The sequence below is a fragment of the Gracilinanus agilis genome, chromosome X (assembly GCF_016433145.1).
Source record: "Gracilinanus agilis isolate LMUSP501 chromosome X, AgileGrace, whole genome shotgun sequence".
NCBI classification, from domain to species: Eukaryota; Metazoa; Chordata; class Mammalia; order Didelphimorphia; family Didelphidae; genus Gracilinanus; species Gracilinanus agilis.
In genome coordinates, this window is record NC_058136.1 from 70610194 (window position 1) to 70627424 (window position 17231).

The 17231-nt window shown below is 40.6% G+C and overlaps 1 protein-coding gene across 1 annotated transcript in view; it reads right to left on the reverse strand.

Moving 5' to 3' along the window:
• LOC123253334 (protein bicaudal D homolog 2-like) overlaps positions 1 to 15203 on the reverse strand; it is a 37172-nt gene extending 21969 nt beyond the window's left edge. Inside the window, exons 1-3 of the mRNA XM_044682522.1 lie at positions 15169 to 15203; positions 7853 to 8078; positions 6630 to 6842 (exon numbers count right to left, since the gene is read on the reverse strand). Of these exons, the coding sequence (XP_044538457.1) occupies positions 6630 to 6842; positions 7853 to 8078; positions 15169 to 15203 (474 nt within the window). The remainder of the gene's footprint in view (positions 1 to 6629; positions 6843 to 7852; positions 8079 to 15168) is intronic.
• Between the last annotated feature and the right edge of the window lie 2028 nt (positions 15204 to 17231).

Sequence of the window (17231 nt, forward strand, 5' to 3'; positions counted from 1 at the left end):
AGAAAGAAAGAAAGAAAGAAAGAAAGAAAGAAAGAAAGAAAACATTGCAACAAATATTCAGAGTCAAGCAAAACAAATTCCCATGCTTTCCAAGTCCAAAAATCCGTTTCATTTTGAACCTTGAGTCTACCAACTCTCTGTCATCTCAGAAATCATATCTGATCATTTAATTGATTAAAATTCTAAAATCTTTCAAAATTGTTTGTCTTTGTGATGTCGGATAGAGAAATTGTTCTCCAAGATCTGCTTACTTCAGTCTGCATCATTACTCACGCTGGTCTTACCTGGTTTCTCAAGAACCATCCCATTTGGCATTTCTTCTGCCCCAATATTTCATTATATGTCTATAATTGATTCAGTCTTTTCCCAATTAATGGACATTCCCTTCGCTCTTTATCATCAAAAGGAGGTGCTATGTTGTTGTTTTTTTACTTTGATGTTCTTTTACTCTTTCTGGATCTTGGTTTTTATTACATACTACTTATCATATTAAGGAAGGCTCTATTTCTGTACTTTTAGTGGTTTGTTAGTTTTTGTAAAAACAAAAACGGGTGTTGTATTTTGTCAAAACCTTTTCCCTAATATTGAGCCAACCTCTGCATTCTTGGCCTAAATCCAACTTGGTCACAGTGTGTAATCTTTCTGCTATGTTGCTACAGCCTCTTTGCCAATATTTTAATTAAAATTTTTAAGTCAATATTTATGAGGGATATGGTTTTATGGTTTTCCTTTTCTCTTTTGATTCTCCATAATTTATATATTAAGATATTTATATCCTAGAAGGAACTGCTAAGACTGTTCCTTTTTTGCTAACGGTATATTATATATAAATAGTATATTTGTATAATGTTAGCACTAATTGCTCTTTTAACATTTAATAAAATTCTCTTGGACATCCACTCGGTTCTGGCATTTTCTTCAGGAATTCGATTACTTCTTGTTCAACTTCTTTTCTGCAGGCTGGGTTACTTAAGTTTATATTTCTTATTCTATTTATCTGAGTGTTTCATATTTTTGTAAATATTTGTCCACGTCATTTGAATGATTGGTTTTATTACCATTCAGGCAACAGAGTTTCTAATATTTCTTCTGAATTCTTTTACTGATAATCTGGTTTTGCTCTATTTTAAATTTTCAATTACCTATTCATATTTTTATCCTGTCCCCGGCCAAAAAGCAAAACAAAACAAAAACTCACCTCCTTCAATGGGGTCTCTGGTCTTTTTATTTGTTTGGTTCTCAGCATTGTTAATTTCTGCTTTACAAAATTCTCATTTTTGTATTTAACTGGGTTTTCTCTGGGGTTTGGGCTGTTCTTTCTTTTGTTGATATAAGAATTGAGATAATTTTTCCACCAAAGATTGCTTTGGCTGCATCACAAAATCAATGGTACCTTATCTCATTATTGTAATTTTCTTTAAAGAAATCATCCCTACTCTTCTGTTAAGGTTTTATTACTTTTCCCTATAAATTGTTTACTTTTCTTTTTTAAACCCTTACCTTACATCTTGGAATCAAAACTATGCATTGGTTCTAAGGCAGAAGAGTGGTGAGGGCTAGGCAATGGGAGTTAAGTGACTTGCCCAGGGTTACAGAGCTAGTTAGTATCTGAGGTCACATTTGAACCCAGGACCTCCTGTCTCTAGGCTTGGCTCTCAATCTACTGAGCCACCTACCTGCCCCCTACTTTTTCTTTTAAGCATTTAGATGCTGTGCCATTTGGTGCATATGCTAAATATTGATATTAATTCATCGACAATGTACCTTGAGCATAATAGCATTTCTAATTCTCTTTTAATCATGTCTATTTTTGGTGTTGCCTTGTCTAAGATCATGATCTTTACCCCTGATCTTTTTTTAGTTTAGCTGGAGCATAATAGACTTTACTCCAGCCTTTTATTTCAAATCCATACGAATCTATGCTTCGAGGGTGGATTTTGCTTTCTGATTCATGTTGCTACTCTCTTCTGTTTTAGGAGTAACTTTATCCTGCTCACAATTATGATAATTAATTGTGTATTTCCCTCCATCCTCGTCCATTCTCTTATAGTTTTTTCTCTCCTTAACCCTGTCTTACTCTTTTTTTCTGTTACATTTTGAGTTCTAAATTGTCTCTCCCCTTTCCCTCCCAACCCCACATTTGAGAAGGCCAACATTTGATATATATGTGGAACCACACAATACCTACTTTCATATATCACTTCTTTCTCTGGAGGTGGATATCATCTTCCTTCATAGTTGATGTGAATGTTCATAATATTCAGAATAGCTTAGGCACTCACAGCTACTCTTCGAACAATATTGCTGTTACTGTATATAATGTTCTCTTGGTTCTGCTCATTTCACTCTTCATTATTTCATGGAGGTCTTTCCATGTTTTTCTAAAACCAACCTGCTCATCATTTCTTACAGTACAGTAGCACTCCATCACTGTCATATACCAAAACTTATTCAGCCATTCCTCCAATTGATGGGAATCCCCCCAATTTCCAGTTCTTTGCCACCACAAAGAGAGCTTCTATAAATATTTTAGAAGAATAAGTTCTTTTCCCTTTTCATTGACCACTTTGGGAAACAGACCTAATAGAGGTTTTGTTGAGTCAAAATGGATATGCAGTTTTATAACTCTTTAGGCATAATTCCAGAACACTCTCCAAAATGGCTGGATCAGTTCGCAATTCCAACAGTGTATTATTGTTCTAATTTTTCCACATCCCCTCCAATATTGTCATTTTCCCCTTTCCTCATTTTAGCCAATGTGATAGGTATAAGGTGGTACCTCTGGAGTTGTTTTAATTGGTATTTCTCTGATCAATAATGACTTAGAGCATTTTTTTCATATGACTACATATAGCTTTGATTTCTTCTTCCAAAAACTGCCTTTTCATATCCTTTGACCATTTATTGTTTGGGGAATGACTCATATTCTTATCAGTTTAACTCAGTTCTCTATATATTTGAGATATGAGGTCTTTATCTGAGAAACTGGTTAAAAACATTTTACCAACTTTCTCATTTCCTTCTAATCTTGGCTACATTGGTTTTATTCATACAAACCCTTTTTAATTTAATATAATCAAAATTGTCCATTTTACAGCCCACAATGTTCTCTATCTTGTTTATTTGTAAATTCTTCTCTTAGCCTAAATTTGATAGGTAACATGTTCCATGTTCTTCTAATTTATGATATCTCCTTTTTTCCTAGGTCATATGTCCATTTTGACCTTATCTTGGTAAATGGTGTAAAATAATAATCTATATCTAGTTTCTGCCAGACTGCTTTCCAGTATTTCTTGCAATTTTTAACTAAGTAGTGAGTTCTTATCCCAAAAGCTTAGATCTTTACATTTATCAAACACAAGGTTACTATAATCATTTATTACTATGTATTTATTGTATACCTACTCTATTCCACTGGTCCATCATTCTATTTCTTAGCCAGTACCAAATAGTTTTGAAAATTATTGCCTTATAATACAGTTTAAGATCTGGTACTGATGGACCTCCTGCTTTTACATTTTTTCCAATAATTCCTTTGATATTTTTGACCTTTTGCTCTTCTAAATGAATTGTGTTACTATTTTTCTAGCTCAATAAAATAATTTTTGATAGTTTAATTGGGATGGCAAATAAGTATATTAGTTTAGGTTGATTGTCATTTTTATTATATTGGCTTGGCCCACCTACTCTGCTTTAAACTCTTTACAAAGAAGGTGGTGAGAGAAGACATACTTACACCTAGGGACTTATGCTTGATATGATCTTCTCTCCCTGATCTATACGCCATCCTTTTTATCCTTTCTCTCCTTTTTCCTGTTGAAATCTCCTCCCTCCCTGCAATGATACTCTCCAAGTATGAAATTTGCTTTCCTTATGACTAATCCATATTGCAGTTCCATCCACCTTCATTTTCACACCCATTTGCTTATTGAGTTAAATGTTGGTGTGCGTTTTAGACTCCGTTTCCCTATCTCACCCAGCCTGGAAGTATACCAGCAACTCATAGGTCCAAACCCACTCCTGACTGATAGATGTTTGATGCTGGTTCACCTATACGACCCAGGCCTGTTCACCCCTTCTTACGCAGTTGCCCTCCCTTCCCAGGGGCCCATCACATTAGTGTTGGACTTATTGTAGACACTAGATAGGATTTTAGAACAATGCATCTCAGATTCCCCAAGCTCAAGTGATCCACTATCCTCAACTGCCCTGCTTAGCAGAGATTACAGAAGAGGCCCATCAAATTCAGCCTTAAATGTACTTCTATACCAAATTCTGTGTGTGTGTGTGTGTGTGTGTGTGTGTGTGTGTGTTCATTTTACCATTCTTAGATAGGTTCAGGTGAAATGAAATTTAAGTAATATTTATTCCTTCTACCCCCGATTCCTCATTTTTATGGTCATATGCATCCTGATCATGTGAAATAGTAAATTCTCCTACCCTTCCCTCCCTAGTATACTTTTTTTCATTTTCTTTATTCAAAATCAATTTTTAAAAAAAGAAAATTGTCATAACAAATGTATCTGTCTCATTCAGCACTTTAACTCCACCAACTCCTTGGTAGAGGGTGGGTGGTGCGATTTACCTTCAGGATTCTGGACTCATGGTTTATCTTTGCATTGATCAGAGGTCTAAAGTCTTTCAAAGTTGTTTGCTGTTGTTTTTTAAAATATTCTTGTCAATGCATAAATTGTCCTCCTAGTTCTGCTGACTTCAGCCTGCATCAGTTCACAGAGGTCTTCTCAGTTTCCTCTGAAATGTCCACTTTATCATGTCTCATGGCATAATAATATTTCATTACAATCACATACTACAAGTTGTTAAATCGTACCACAGTAGGTTGGCACCTCCTTAGATTCCAGTTTTTTGGCTACTTTTGAAATAAGCTTCTCTAAGTATGCTTTTACACATGGATCCTTTTTCTCTTTCTTTGATAGCTTTAGGGTATAAGGTCTGCTGATTGTAAAAATGAGTCAAAGGGTAAGCATCATTTAGAGTGACTTTTGGGACACAGTTCCAAATTGCTTTCCAGAATGGCTAGAGCAGTTGGGAGCCCTATCAACAGTTCACAAGTGTACCTATTTTCCCTCAGTCCCTCCAACATTTGTCTTTTACCTTTTTGTCATCTTTGCTAATCTGATGGGTATGAAATGGAACCTCATGTGTGCTTTAATCTGCAGTTCTCTAATTATTAGTATTTAAAGCATTTTTCATATGGTTGTCATATTTTTCATTTTTTTAATACCAATATCTTTTGGTAAAAACCAGATTAGCTATTTATTTTATTAGCTTTTAAAAAACAGCTCCTAGTTTATTTACCAATTTGATGGTCTTTTTGCTTTCAATTTATTAATCTACTCTTTAATTTTCAAAATTTCTACTTTATTACTTAGTTGGAGACCAAGTAATATTTTTCACTGAGGCTTTGGCTTACATATGTTGTGGTGTTCTTCTCTTGTTCTGAGTTGGTGTCTTGGGTGGCTCTGGCTCCATAATAGCTCTTTATAGTGGGAGTTTTTGTTTGTTTACCCCTTCCAGCCTAACTTCCTGAATTGGGACTTTGTGCAATGGCCAGACTCTATACACTTCTGGAGAGAAGGTCAGGGCCTTGTTTGGACCCAAGCTGTATTCTCAGGGGTCCTGACACTGCTTCTCCAGGTACTGAATGTTGCATTTTTTAAAGGTGCTATAGGCAGTTCAGATCAGGGAATTACCAACTTTCATTTCTCTCCACATGTTCTCATTTGAGCAACACAACTGCAGGCTTGCCTCTGGTTGGAGTTCCAGTAGACAGTTTCTAGCCCATCAGCTAGTAGGAAGGATATGCAGATTCTGAGCAATACAACTGCAGGTTTGTCCCTAGTCTCTGTTCATGATTTTGATTACTCAGCTTCAAGACTATGAGCTGAATCACAGTCTTGCTCCAGGGTCAGAGAAACAGAGCTAGAGGCTCCCCATGGTGCACACTTCCTGACTTGGTACACAGATTCAGGGCCCATCTTCCACTCTTCCTCAACCCTGCTCTGTGGTCATACTGATACAGCTTCAGGCCCCAGCTTCATTCTATCTGAAAGAAGGCTCTGCATGGGCCTTGCCAACTGGACTGCCTCCCCAGTGCCCACATGCTTCTGGTTAATCTCCCTGTGCTGGAAAAAAATGGCCTTCTTCAGTCTGGTGCTAAGAATATTTCCTTGTCCTTTGTTGGGGCAATTGTGGGAGAGAGTTGGGCTATATATTTCTTCTTACTCTGCCATCTTTGACAGTCTCTTATTTTCATAATTTTGATGAAAATCTAAAGCAATTAAGGCAGCAGAGGATTTGTGTGCAAACTGAGGATTTCAAGCAGAATTGAACTTTTTCTTAAGAAAAACTCTTTTATATGGTATTTGATCAAACTCTAAGGACTGTATTAATGACACCTCTGTGAGGAAGCATTCTTACCCTTATTTAACTAATTAGGGAATTGAGGTATAGAGAATCTTAAGTGACTTTCCCAGAGTCACACAGTTCAGGGGTGGTAGAGCGAGAATTCAAGCCCAGGTCTCTCCTGAATTATCTAAGCTGTCCCCCACACAAGCTTGGAGCGGTGCCCATACACCCAGGAAAGCAAGAGAGTTACGGACACACACCTTTCTCAGCTCCTGGATTATGGAAGAAAGGCGATCATTTTCTGCAGATGTGTTAGTCACAAGAAATCTCATTTGTTTAATGTCATTCTGCAACTCTTCAATTCTCTCCATCAGCTTTGCCTCCTTGGAAGCTGTTTCCAGCAGTAAGCATTCTTCTCTGTTCTCTCCATCAAATGTGGCCCGCTTATGGTTGCTATGACATTCTGCTAATGCCTAGAATGGACACAGAAGACTGCCATTTTAGAGGCAGACTAAATATGGGATTTACAGCTAAGAAGCTTGACGTAGGATGTTTCAATATTAAATCACAACCCTGAGGGATGTTTCTTCTCAACTAATATAATTTTTTCCATTGACTGAAATACTTTGCCAGGCAAGTTAGTAAAAGTACTGCTACCAGGTCTTATACTAAAAGAAGAGAAAAGAATGGTAAGAGCTAAAAACGCACCACTAGGCGCAGCTAGGCTGCACAGTGGATAGAGCGCCAGGCCTGGAGTTCAAATCTGGCCTCAGACTCTTCCTAGCTGGGTGACCCTGGGCAAGTCACTTAACCTCATTTGCTTAGCCCTTGCCCTTCTATCTTGGAGCTATTACCAAGAGAGAAAGTAAGGATTAAAAAAAAAATTTTTTTTTAATTCTCAGAATAGATACTAAGGTAGAAAGTAAAGGTTTTCAAAAAAAGGTAGAGCCAGCTAGGTTGCTAAATGCATAGAGTGCCAGGCCTGGAATCGGGAGCACCTGGGTTCAAATGTGGCCTCAGGTACTTCCTAGCTATGTGACCCCGGGCAAGTCACAGGTAACTAACTCCATTTGCCTAGCCCTTGTCTTAGAGTTGTTACTAGGACAAAAAGTAAAGGTTAAAAAAAAGCCAGCACTATTTTACGGTGTACCTATGTGGAATCTGAAGGCACGTCTGTGCCTTTAAAGAGCTTACAATTTAGGTAATAAAAAAATCTCCCCCCCCCACCAAAAAAAACCCTCTACATCTAAGTTAAACATATTTCAAGAAGTCAGCAAGGAAAATTTATCAAAGGGTCACCTTTAAAAAGTTTGGTTTGGTGGTTTTGTTTGTTTATGTTTTTTGTTTTTGTTTCAAAAAAAGTACAGAGACAGAGCTGGCCTTCATAGGTCTCAGTACGGCAAACTTGCTACATTGGTGCCTCCCCCCCATCCCGAGCCACAGATGGCTCTGAGGGCCCAGCCTAGCCCTGTTTGATCTTTACCTCCTTCAGTTGATGGAGTTCCAGCCTATGGGACTCTAGCTCTGTTTCCAGGTCCCCATATTTCTGTTTCAAGTCGGCATTTTCCTCGAGCACTGCCAGGCCGTACGTTGCGGCTTGGACTTTCTCCTGGGTTGTCTCCTGCAGCTCGCTGGATAACCTTTCCACTTCTGCTCTCAGAAGTGACAAGATCCTTTCCTGCTCCATAGGGGATAAGGTGGGCCCCTGCCTGCCGAGCACAAGCCAAGAGTCAGTGCATCGTCACAGGAGAAGCCCTTGAGGAAAGGGAAGATTTACTGAAGAGACCGTTAAACAAATGCAAGATTCATATGGAAAAAAACCTAAACATATGATAGTTACCAGCTTAAAAAAAAAAAAAAGGCTGGGAGGGGGGGAGAGTGCATAAGAAGAGCCCAGGAAAATAGGGAGGGTTCAAGAGACAAAGCAGTCCAGTGAGAAGATTTGATAATGTTGTTTTAAAGACATGGCAAACAAGGCTAGTCACTCATCGCCACTATTCCTATAAAAAAAGGGGGGGGGGAGGAAGAGAAAGAGAAAATGCAGCATCTTCATTCATAAGCAGATATAATAGAAAAACAAACTGTTTCCCTCTCACTCACTCTCTAATGGATCATTGAATCATAGAAGAGGGAGTCAGGAGGGGGAAAATCAATGCCGTAATCAATAGAGGGTCATATAATACAAACCTTTAATAAATGCTTGTTGCAGATAAAAAAAAAACTTTTAAATCACCCATGTTCTAAATTAATCAAAGGAAATATGAAGTGATTTTTGAAACAACAATAAGCACATTCTTTAGCTCTTAAAAATATAGTAAGTATTTTGACTGTGGGTACAAGTCAAATACAAGTGAATTACTGACTGTCCCAAAAGTCTTGGTACAGTTTTAAGTTTTACTTACTTCAGAAATAGAAATGCTGCCAAAATTTCTGAATGGGGAAGGATGTACAAGAAGCCCCCTTACTGCTATATAACTTGAAGTCACACAATAAGCATTTATTATATAAAGTTATTCCAATATTATTATTATTCTAATAATAATTTATTATGATTATTATATTATTATGGTTATTCTAATGGCCAGCACCATATGGAACTTTTACAAAAATTAACCATGTACAAGGGCAAAGATACTGCGAACAAATGTAAAAAGGCAGAAATAGTCAATACATCTTTTACAGACCACAGTGCGATAAGAATTGAAATTGATTCAGGAACCACAAATCAAAGATAACAAAATAAAGAAACAGTGCCAATACTAGGTAAACTGTATCAAAAATGGGTAAGGAAGGAGTCCTACCAAATTCCTTCTATGACACAAATATGGTTTTGATACCTAAACCAGGAAGAGCAAAGACAGAGAAAGAAAACTATAGATCAATTTCCCTACTGAATAGATTGTAAACACTTTCAATAAAATATTAGCAAAGAGTTTACAGAAATATATCACAAAGGATATACCTCATGACCAAGTGGGATTTATAGCACGAATGCAGGGTTGGTTCAATATTAAGGAAACTATAACCATGACTGACCTTATCGAGAGCAAAAATGACCCAAAAAAAATCATATAATTATTTCATATAGATGCAGAAAAAGCTTTTTTTACCAAATAAAAACACCAGAAGGCATGGGAATATTTACCTAAAACCAAGAGCAAACATTAAGAAGGGATAAACTAGAAACCTTCCTAATAAGATCAGGAATGATTATCACCACTGAGTCAACACTGTATTAGAAATTCTAGCTATAGTGTTAAGAGAAGAAAAAGAGACTGAAGTAATGAGAATAGGTAACAATAAAGCTATGGCTCTTTGCAGATGATATAATGATATACTTAAGGAACCCTGAAGACTCAACTTAAAAAACTATGAGACCCAGCAAGAAGAGCTAGAAAGAGAAATTCCTTTTAAAATAATTGCAGACATATAAAACACTTGGGAATCTACCTCCCAAGACAAACCCAAGAACTAAAGGAACACAATTACAAAATACTTTTCAGACAAATAAAAACAGAACAGATCTAAATAATAGTAGAAATATTCATTACTGATGGGTAGGCCAAGGAAACATAATAAAGTCTACCTAAAAAAATTTTAAGCAAAATCCTATCAAAAAGACTATAGGATTTTATCCAAGAAATCATAAAAACCATCTATCTATAGCCAAAAGCAAACATCATATGCAATGGAATACATTAGAACCTTTTCCAATAAACACAGGAGTGAAGCAACATTACCCACTCCCCACACCATTATTTGACATAATTCTAGCAATAGCAATAAGACAAGAGAAAGGAATTTAAAGAATAATGATAAGTAAAGAGCAGAAAAAAACTATCCCTATTTGCTGATGGCTATGATGATTTTGCTTCAGCAAAGTTGCAGGCTACATACGAAATCCTTCAATAGAATTTCTATATAATAAATAAATAACAACAACAACAACAACAACACAAGAAGCAGCAATGGAAAGGGAAATCTCATTCCAAATAACTACAAAATGTATAAATTTCTGGGGAGCAATCTCTCAAAACACATAAAAGACACAAAAATAGGTTCAATTACAAGTTGCTTCTTAAAAAAATAAAGGACAACAACCTAAATAGCTAGAAAAATATTCAGCGCTCATGACTAGCCTGTGCCAATATAGTAAAGATAACAATACTATCAAAATTAATTAGGCAGCTAGGTAGCACTGTGGATAGAAGGCAGGGCCTGGAGTCGGGCAGGAGGACCTGGGTTCAAATCTGGCCTTGGACACTACCTGGTTATGCAATCCTGGGCAACTGCCTAACCCTTACCTCTCTTCTGCCTTCAAATCAATACTTATTCTAAGACAGAAGGTAAGGGTTTTTTTTTTTCATTTTAATTTCCACTTTTAGTGCTTTAAAGCTTGTGGAAATAAACGGAATCCTGCCACTCTCCTAGCAGAATTTCCATTTTTAGAAAAGGCTTTGGACTGACCAATCTGCAGACCTAAGCTGAGGACCAAAGCCTTGCTTTTACTTGCTACATATACTTGTTAAGGTACCTTCACTTGCTTAACTTTAGGGCTCTGTGTTTCTGAACTCAGTTCAAAGTTCAGCTGGTCTATAATGGGTTAAGTTTAGAAATCCAGCTCTCATGCTTAACCACAGATCTTTTCCTGAACGAGGAATGTTTGCTGGCCTTGGAGGACCGTATGAAAAAGAAAGGGAGGGGCTGGCATCTTTGGCCAACAAGCTATCTTTCAAGATACAAAAGTACGGGCTGCTCTCTGGCATCTGACTCCAACAATGAGCCCTTCTTAGGCCCAGGGGAAAAGAAGGGGTGGCAAGCCACCAGGCACCCAACTTCTGACTGATCATGTCGGTCCCTGCACCTCACCTTGGTAACCAATCATTTTGTATTTAATCCCATGATGTCATTCACCCTTTTCTGTATTTTGTGTGCTCTCCTCTATCTCCCTCCCCTTTGTGATTTTTGTTTTAGAAGCCTTTATGCGGTAATGGGCATTCGGCACTCTGGTATGACAGTATCTATGGTGTCCCGATGCAAGCATCCTCTGATCCTGCCCAATTAAAGCCTCAGTCTATAGAGTCTAACTCCTTTGGTTTATTTTACCAAGGGCATACTTTACAGAGCTTGAAAAAATCATAACAAAATTCATTCGGAAAAACAAAACAGCTAGACTAGCAAGGCAGATGATGAAAGAAGTAAGGGGAAAGGGGAAACAGCACTTCCAGATCTCAGACTAGGTCAGAAAGCAGCAGTCCTCAAAATCATCTAGTATTGGTTAAAAAAGAGATAGAGATCAATGAAGAAGCCTAGACAAGAGAGCATCAGAAACAAGGAAACTTAATAACCCAGTGTTTGATAAAGTAAAAAGCAGAAATTGCCAAGGAAAAAATTCCTTATCGCACTAAAAACTGCTGGGAAAACTGCAAAGTAGTCTGGTAAATATCAGGCTTAGAACTATCGATATCTTCTACTCTGCTCCACAATACATTCGAAGGGGATTTAAGTGACCTTCACATTCAAAAAAATTAGAAGAGAAACAGATCAGATCATACACCTCTCCCCCCCCCCCATGGGGTAAGAGATAACCACACAAGAGATAGAGGCAACTGCAAAGATAAAACAGGCAATTCTGATTCCTCAAAACTGAAAAGGTTCGGCATAGACAACATCAACCTATTAGCTGCTAAGAAAGGCAAGTAGTTGAATGGGGGAAAATCTTTGCATCAAATTCCTCCAATAAGAGCTTGGCACCTAAGATATATAAACAATTAATAAATATATAAGCATAAATACATATATATAAGCCATTCTCCAATAGACAAATTGTCAAAAGTATGAACAGCCCTCAAAAGAACTGCAGAGTATTCACAACCACATGAAAAAAAATGCTCCAAATCACGAATAATAAACGAAATGCAAAATCAAAACAGCCCTGAGGTTTGATCTCATCCCCTGCAAATTGGCAAAAATGACAAAAAATGGCAATACGCACTAATACACTGTAGGTGGAACTATGAAATGGTACAGCCATTTGGGAAAGCAAATTGAATTATGTAAACAAAGTGACTAAAATGTCCATACCCTTTGAACCAGAGGCTCCATTACTGGGCTTATCCTCCAAGGAAGCCATCGATAAGAAAAAAGTCCCCACATAGTCCAAAATATTTCTAGCAGCACTTTTTGTGATAGCTAAGAATTGGAGACAAAGTAAATACCCATCAATTGGGGAATGGCTAAATAAAATGTGGTCCATGAATGGAATGGAATGCTACTGTATGGGGAGGAATGATGAATGTGATGAATAGAGAGAAGCATGGAGAGATCTTTAGGAACAACTGTGGAGTGAATTCAGTAAGCAGAGCCTAAAAAAACATCCCCAGGAACTATAAAAATGTAAATGGGGGAACAATGACACATCAAAAAATCAAAAGGAAAAGTAACAAAATGATAGAGATCAAGTGGGACTAGAATAGGGAGATGGGAGAAAACACCAGCAAGCTTCCCCTTTGTGGAGGCAGGGGGTCCACCGGGGTTACACTTTGCATAGATTTTCATACTTTCCCAATAAATTATACTGACTCTTTTTTTCTTCTCTTAAAAAAAAAATATCATTAGGGAGTAGTTCCTAGCTCGGAAGATAGAGTCAGGAGGTCTTGGATTCAAATATGGCCTCAGACACATCCTAGCTGTATGACCTTGGGCACGTTGCCTTACCTTTACCACTCTTCTGCTTTGGAATCAATTAAGACAGAAGGTAAGGATTTTAAAAAGGGTCTATGCCATGGGGCAGCTGGGTGGCAGAAAGCTAGGCCTGGAGATGGGAGGTCCTGGGTTCAAATCTAAGCTCAGACACTTCCCAGCTGGGTGACCCTGCAAGTCACTTAACCCCCACTGCCCAGCCCTTACCATTCTTCTGCCTTAGAATCATATTGCCTCTTAGACAGAAGGTAAGGGTTTTTAAAAACTATCATTTGTCATATAGGATGGCTCTCAGGGAGTGGGAGGGGGAAGGGAGGGATATATGGGATAACTGTGGTGATGTAAGAAACAAAACACATCAATAAAAGCTCTTTTAAAAAAGCCAAAAAGATGAGTTCTGGGAATGACGCAGTCAGACTTGCCCTTTACAAAAATCAGTGTGGCACTTGTGTGGTGGCTGGATTGAAGAGGAGGAAGACTAGAAGCAGGGATGCCAATTAGGAGGCTGTTAGAATAGTCTAGATAAGAGAGGATGGAGGCCTGAACTTGGGTGGTAGCTATGGGAGGAGATGGACGTGACATGTCGTTACAGAAGAAATGATGGGATTTAGCAACCGAAAGGATATAGAAAGTGAGAGAATGAGGAACCGAGGTTCGGAACCTGGGAAATTAGAAAAACAGTGATGTCCTTGACATAAACAGGGAAGTGAGATAAAAGAAGAATGGGGAGAAAGATAGCATGCTCTCTTTGGGATAGATTTAATTTAAGATGTCTACGAGACATCCAGTTGGAAATGTCCAAAAGTCAGCTGATGATGTGGGATTGGAGACAAAGATCTGAGAGCCATCTGTCTAGAGAAAATGAAACCCATGAGAGCTGATGAGGTCACTGTGAATAGAGAGGGAAGAAGGCCCACAATAGAACCTTGGGGTATATACAGGGGTGAAGAGCCTGCAAAGGAGAATAGGGAGCAGTCAGCCAGGTTATCAACTTTCCCACTCTCTACATGGGCTCTTCCAAAGCTAGCCATCCCTCCACAAACCTCCCACGTTCCCCCCTCCCCTCCCAAATCTCTCACAGCTGAGACCCTGCCCTGGTATTTTATTGATAAAATTGAAATCATTTGCTGTGAACTCCACCCATTCTTCCTAGCCTCCCATCACTCAAATTCCTTCGGCTACTCTCTTCCTTCACCTCTGTCGCATTTGAAAAGGTGTGACCTCACTCCTTACCAAGGCTAATACCATTGCTTGTTCAAATGACCTCATTCCTTCCTGTCTCCTCCAACAGACTGCCCCCTCTTGCATTCTCACTCTATCATTTATTTTCAATATCTCCCCATCTTCCTCTTGCCTACAAACATGTCCATATCTCCCCTATCCTGAAACATATTTTGCCCTTTGTGGCTAAACTCCTTGAAAAGCCGTCTACCATAGATGCCTTCACTTTCTCTCCTCTCCTCTCTTCTTAACCCCTTACAATCTGGCTTCTGACTTCATCATTCCTCTGAAACTGCTCTCTCCAAAATCACCAATGATCTCGATTGCCAAATCCAATCCAATCGGCCTTTTGTCCTTCCTCATTCTTCTTGACCTTTGTAGTCTTTGTCACGGTTGACCACCCTCTTCTCTCTAGGTTTTCGGAACACCACTTTCTCCGGATTTTTCCTCCTTATCAGACTGCCCCTTCTTACTCTGCTTTGCTGGATCCTCTCCAAATTACATCTTCTAACCCTAGATGTCTCACAGGGTTCTGGGCTGGGCTCCCTTCTCTTCTCCCTTTATACCAATTCCCTTGGCAACCGATTAATCAGAAATCAACTAAATGCCTACTAGGGCATTGGGCTAAACACGGCTCAGCAACCTCCCATGGATCTGATTACCATCTTGACTCCAATGATTCTCAGATCTACCTATCCTCCCCTAACCATTCAGCTGACCTCCAATCTGGAATGTCCCAATTCCAGGAAGACATCTTGAGCTCAACATCTTCAAAATCGAATCATTATCTTTCAACCCCTTCAACCTTCCCCTTAACTGCCATAACTACACCAATGGTCTCGAATCTACCTCTTCTGCCCTAGCCATTGGGCTCACCTCCAATCTCCAATGTCCACATGCCAGGAAGACATCTTGAACTCAACGTCTTCCAGTGTGAATCATTATCTTTCCCCCTAAACCCTCCTCTTCTCCTCCCTTCCCTATTACTCTAGAGGGCAGCATCCTCCTCCCAAGTTTCTCAGACTCTAAACCTAGGAGTCATCCTCCACTACTCACTATCTCTCACCCCTCCCATATCCAGTCTGTTGCTAAGGACTGTCGATTTTACCTTAGCAACAGCTCTCAGACATGCTCTCTTCGGATAGTGCCACCACCCTGGTGCAGGGCTTCATTACGTATTGCAATAGCCTGCTGGTGTGTCTGCTGCCCCTACTGCAATCCCTCCTCCATTCAGCCATTAAAGAGATTTTCCAATAGCGCAGGTCTGACCATATCTCCCCCCTCCCACTCAACAAATTCCAGAAGCTTCCAAATGCCACCATGATCAAATGCAAAATCCTCTCTCTTTTAGGCATTCAAAGCCTTTCATAACCTAGTCCCCTCCTACCTTTCCATGTTTCTTACATCTTCTTCTTCCCTGACGTTATCCCTTATTCCCGTAATCTTCGATCCAGAGGCACTGACCTTCTGGTTGTCCCATGAACAAGACACTCCATCTCTTGGCTCCAGACATTCTCTCTGGCTGTCCCTCATGCCCAGAACCCTCTCCCTTCTCATCTCTGGCTCCCAGCTTCCATCTTTTACCGGAAGCCTTCCTCCTCCCAACCCCTCTTCATTCTAGTGCCTTCCCTCTGTTATCTCCCATTTATTAGGACACAACATATCCTAATAAACCCATAGCTTGTTTGTGCATATCTGTCTGCTCGTTAGACCATGGGCTCCTTCCCCAGTGCTCGGCACATAGTAGGCATCTCATAAATGCCTATCGACAGACTTGGCAACTACAGGTTAAAGGTGACAGGATTTTGCTAGTTCTAGAGATGGCAGAGGATTACCACAGTGGCACCATTTTCCTCTACATCAGGGCAGGAAGATTAGCTGGGGAGAGGGTGGGGAGAGAAAAGGAGCTGTCGGTAAATAAATGATCAACGAGCATTTATTAAGGCTTGCTATGTGCCAGGCACTGTGCCAGTCCAGGTCAGTGTCCAATGCAGTTGTTTCCATGGTTTGGTAGGTTTTAGGAGGAAAACGAATCTCTTGTGCCACGAGCCCGCCCCACCTAGGGTGGGGCCGCAAGGACGAGGCTGGGGCTCAGGATCAGTTAACAAACATCTCGCTATGGACCCCTCGTCTCCCAATTTGCCACCTTACCTTTTCATGGGAGCGTCCGATTGCCAGACCCAAAGGAGCTGCGCTGCTGCTTTTCCCTCTTACCTGGGTGGGGCAAGCCTTCCAGCCCGCAGCCTAGACAGACGTGGGCGGACTGACTTGACAGCCACAGGTAGCCGGCGCAGCCGCGTGGCCCCCGCAGCCCCGGGCCGCACTAGTGCGCGTGCGCAGGGCTAGGGTGCGAGCCACGCCCCCCTCCCCCGCCCCTTCCGAGCTCCACCCGAGGTCGGAGGGAGCGGGGTTCCACCGTGGCGCAGACCAGCCCCGGAGCCCCCTCCCAACTTGCACACACTAGCATACCTCCGGAGGCCGCTGCAGCCGCTCCCTCAGCCCGCTGAGGCCCAGGCGCAGCTTTGAAATTCCTTTAGCGTCTAACGGTCCCCTCGGGCCACTTCGAGGCCACTGATTTGCCAACTCGCTTGTCCCGCCCCCTTCTCTCGCCCCATCCCCCCAGCGAAACTCTCCGAGAGCAGGAAAGCTGATTGGCGGGACTGCCGTCGAGGGAACCAATGAGAAATGCATTCTTTCGGACCCACCCAAGTCCCTCCCCTCAACGCCGCAGTGCTTCGCTCGGTCCGACGGTCTAGCCGCAGTCTCGGCCCCATTTTCCTCAGGTCTGGACCCGCCCCCGAGGCCTTGTCCCACCCCTGGCAGGCGGACGTGATAGGGAGGGGCCGGGTGTGAAGCGAGGGTGGGAACGGGGTGTTGAAGCTGGCTACAGGCTCTGCAGAGGGCGGCCTGCGCAGGCCCCCGATTGGCGGCTATGTAGG